Source organism: Grammomys surdaster, unplaced genomic scaffold (assembly GCF_004785775.1).
Source record: "Grammomys surdaster isolate TR1022 unplaced genomic scaffold, NIH_TR_1.0 669, whole genome shotgun sequence".
Lineage (NCBI taxonomy): Eukaryota > Metazoa > Chordata > Mammalia > Rodentia > Muridae > Grammomys > Grammomys surdaster.
In genome coordinates, this window is record NW_021605088.1 from 65466 (window position 1) to 70002 (window position 4537).

At 43.0% G+C, this 4537-nt stretch overlaps 1 protein-coding gene across 1 annotated transcript in view; it reads right to left on the reverse strand.

Annotated features, from left to right (window-relative positions):
* Positions 1 to 4074: 4074 nt before the first annotated feature.
* The window catches only part of LOC114633449 (beta-defensin 33), a 2631-nt gene continuing 2168 nt past the window's right edge, over positions 4075 to 4537 (reverse strand). The window contains exon 2 of the mRNA XM_028782017.1: positions 4075 to 4205. Within this exon, the coding sequence (XP_028637850.1) occupies positions 4075 to 4205 (131 nt within the window). The remainder of the gene's footprint in view (positions 4206 to 4537) is intronic.

The window sequence follows — 4537 nt, forward strand, 5'->3', positions numbered from 1 at the left end:
GGAATAATGGTGACCCCCAGGATCCTGTGATAGGCATGTTAGTGAAGTATCTCGATGATGACCATAGTTCTAGTCATGTCCCTTTCAGTGTGTGGACAGAATGGTGCCAAACTTGTCTGTGGAAATGGGATTGAAGCCAGGTTAGGAGGACATGGGATGGATAGACCTTGCATTCAGCCCTGGTATTGTTTTTCCCACATAATGGGCATAGCCAAGAAAGCTACTCTGAGGCTAATATGAGTCACCCTGGGGACATCTGCTGTCTGAATTATGAAGTTGGTAGCTTCTGCTGGTGGTTCATAATATAGAAACCAGACTGCAGAGGGCACCACAGCCCCTGCACTTGGTATAAGCTTTCCTTTTCCTCCAAGTAAGAGGCAAGCAGGAAGCTACATTCAACCTCGAGTAAGGTGCAAGTTGTTTTTCTGGTTCGGAAACCTCCACCTTACGTTTCACCTGACATTCTGAGTCTTTTACTCGTGAAATTAGAAAATTAGATTTACAATCTCATCCTATTATGACATATACATTATAAAACATGGGTTGGTAAGCCTGGGAATTACGTATAGATTTTAGAGTGTTTGGGAGCATATCATATATCTTCAAATGTTTTACTATCTGTGGGAAACAAGCTATTGCATTATAGTCTCAACGATATTCTGTCCTGGGAATATAAAAACATAAAGTCTTAATATATTTGCTTTAAAGCAGCAGGTTTTGAGCAGCTCTATGACAGAGCTCTAGTGGTATGTATACAGGTCCCACGGTATGCTGGTTCTATTGGAATACTTGAAGATTCTCATCCTTCAAATTACAACAAAAAATGCTTTCATTTATACCCAGCTCCTGAAGGCTGGAAACAGGAAAGACAGACTGGGTGGAGAGATTTGATACAGAAGAAAGGTACCTTCATCAACAGTGAGTCCATGGGTGGTATACTACTGGATGGTATAGATTTTTGCACAGGAAGCTTGAGAATTTCTGTCTAAAACAGCTTATGTTCCTTCTACAGATTATAAGCTCCGTTACTGTGACTCTCCTATCAGCGTGTGTCTGAGGCGGAAAACAAAGTGTACTCGTATGCCAGGGTTGTGCCCTGGCAGGAGCTTCTGCTGTGTGAGAACCATGACCTGAGGAATTTACTCTTTCCATTCTTCCTGAATTATACCAGAACACTGAGACCCACATGTGTCATTCTCTTTCTTTACTAATTTTTAGTCAACCATTGAGTACCTATCATTTAAACTGTGGTGGTGAGCTGGAGACATAACTCAAGGTAAACATTAATAAGAAACTCATAGGCATGGAAGTTGTATCTAGGAGCAGATCAAAGACAACTAACTACCTGGTAAGGGCATACCTGACCAGAATCGTAAGAGTTAAGGGCTATCCAGGCAAAGCTGAAGTGATCTAAATATTTTCTGATGTGAAGGAAAAATATGTGTGGCTTTCACACCAGAATTATAATGACCATCATGGGGGAATTAAGAAACTAAGCCATGAGAAACAAAACTTGCAAAGGACTGGTTGACATTTGGAGCACTTCAGATGCTATGCTAAATGGATCTAGTTTGTGTTTTGTATTGTGAAGTAACACTGGAGAATTTTCAGTGGTGTGAAGGATTGGAAGGCTAGAAACAGAAGCCAGTTAGTATATTACACAACTTAAATGGAAATATTTGTAGGCATGGATTCCAGGTTTGGATTAAGATAGAATCAAAGACACGCAATTGGGCTTAGTGAAGAGACAAGGATGGATGGAACAGGATAGCATAATCCTAGGACTTGGGTGGTGGAGGCAGGAGGATCAGGAGGCTTAGGGTCATTCTCAGCTACATACTTTCAAGGCAACCCAGGCCACATGAGACTCTGTACCAAAAAACAAAATAAAAGACATACAGGTAACATGGGGTTCGGTCCTTAGAGATGCAGAATCTGGAGGAAAACTTCCATTGTTGGCTAGTGGAATAATGGACACTTCCAGGAAATTAGGTTCTGGTGTGGAGTTCTAAAGTGTGACTTAGGCAGGAGGTGATTGCTTAAGAGACCTTGGGACTCTTCTGTGGCAGAGGAGGTAGTATTCACCCATGGGAACACAAGGGTGGCAGAGAGTGGGTGAGGAACAGCCACCTTCAAGGTGTGGACACAGGTTAGACATTGAAAAGACATTGCACGAGTTCCTGGTGTTGAGGGTGCCAAACAAAGAGAGAGATGAAGGCCATCTGTGGGACTGAAGTGAAGCCTATGGGGGCTTCGATTGTAACTATCCTGGTAAGCTGCCTTCCTATGTACATTTCAGCAGCAGCACGAACTTGAATATGAAGTTAAAATCATCTTAGCTGTATCTTCAATTCTGATGTCTCCTAGGTAGCCATGCCCAGCTTGAAATACAGATCACTGAATATTGCATTTGGCCTCTGAGAATCTATCTTCTCTGTAGGATCAGTTGAGTTTTTAGAAGGTGGAATTTTTTTTTTCTTACTCTGCCTGGACTGTGAAGAGCAGGCACCCCAGAGCTGTTCACAAGCCCTATTGGTAAGCATTGATGAATTCTTAACGCTCTGGTAAAGGGAAAGATTCTGAATTCCTTAGGTCACCAAGTGGAGTGTAGCTCAGTGAGTTACAGAAAATAATGAAAAATGGGAAGATGATTTAGTGTAATAGATATCCCTGTTATACATTTATGAATGAGTTTGAATCATGGGACCTGTGTGGAATGCTGGATATAGTGACCAGTTCTTGTAACCTTACTATTAGGCAAAGTCAGAGGAGAGAACAGGTTCTTCAGGGCCGAAATCCAGCCAGTTTAGCTGATCTGGAGGGCCTAGGTTCAATCAAAGATTTCATTTCAAATGATAAGGTGGAGAATGCTGGAGGAAGGTACCTAAACTAGCCTCTTGCTTTCAAACACACATGCATAAGTGAACATGCATATACCCATTTGTATCACCCCACCACATACACAGAAAAAACAAATCAGTTCAATCATTATTGATTGTGTCTCTAGGTTTATCCTTCTAATATTTTGGGACATTTTATGTACTCTAAAATCTCTGCCTAATTTAATGTATCAGTTACTTCCTGGTTAACTAGACATTTCTCCAGGGGAACATACAAGATTAGCTTCTCAGAGGCAGCTCAGCCAGCTTCCTGAGGGTTCATGGGGACAGTCACTGGTGACTCCATCTCAACTTTACAGATGTTCATTTAACTCATGTCTCAGTTATTCTATTACTGTGATGAAGCTCCCTGACCAAGGCACGTTACAGAAGAAAGCATTGAACTGGGGACATGTTTACCGTTTCAGAGGGGCAGTCCGTGGTCTTTATTGTGGGAAGCTTGGAAGCACGAAGGCAGGCATAACTCTGGAGCAGTTCCTCACAAGATTTACAATTATTGGCAGAGAGAGAGAAAGAGAGAGGGGGGGGGGGGGGGGGGGGAGAGAGAGAGAGGAGGGGGGAGGGAGGGCGGCAGGGAGGGAGGGTAGGTGATTCTCACATGAGCTTCTGAAACTTGTAAGTCCATTTTCCAGTGACACACTCCTGAAACAAGGCCACACACCCTAACCCTTTCCAAACAGTTCTACTAACTGGGGGCCAAGCATTCAAACATGTGAGCCATCATCGGCCATTCCTATTCAGACCATTCTGTTTCAACTTTGAAGGTCATTGACAAGTTTGCTCAGCCTTGTGTTTTAACTCCACATACTTTCTGATTTAGTTTTCACAAATTGAACCACACACCGTCTCTGAGATGAGAAAGGCAGGCAGGAAGTGTGGATTTCAATATCAACTTCATTTCCTTTTAGCCCCAAACTTTCAGCAAAAGTTCCTTGCTCTTTTTTTAAATCTGTGTGAGCCTTTAATTTCTTGAAGAAGAAGCCAATAACCTGGAAACGCTGGCCCTCCAACCCCACCAACAACAACGCATTCTCCATTTTTCAAGCTCACTGCCATATCACCTAAAATCTACACCCTTGGGAAGAATAGCTGTACATAATGGTGTTTTTTATTTCACAGAAATCAGAGCAGTTGACTACTCTCATGCAGTACTGCCCGTGTCAGCAAGCTGCCATTACAACCTACAGCAGTGCTTGTAACGACTCTTGCATTCTGCAGACAGGATGGAGCACCCGTGGGTTTTCTGACTCTTGCAAATGCCACCCATTTTCTCACATGAACGAAAGTTTGAATTTCTTTTGTGCCCTGTAAGCAGAAGGGAAAGGGGTGAAGAAACGAAACTGAGCTTCGTTAAACCAAAGATAGTATAATTTATCGTGCCTGGAAAGGATGGGGAAAGAGTCCACAAGACCGACGCTAAAACTCCAATGGCTCAGGTGTGCCCTGTGCTGGTAACCATTTTCTCATTGGCAGACTATTAAAGGGAAAATCAGATGAGGAGGATCATTTGATAACGTATGAAGTTCACGTTTCAGTGACTTTGAAGAAGACAATTGGAGGAGAGCCATGCCTCTTCCTCCTCCTCCTCCACCTCCTCCTCCTCCTCTTCCTCCTCTTCCTCCTCCTCCTCCTCTTCC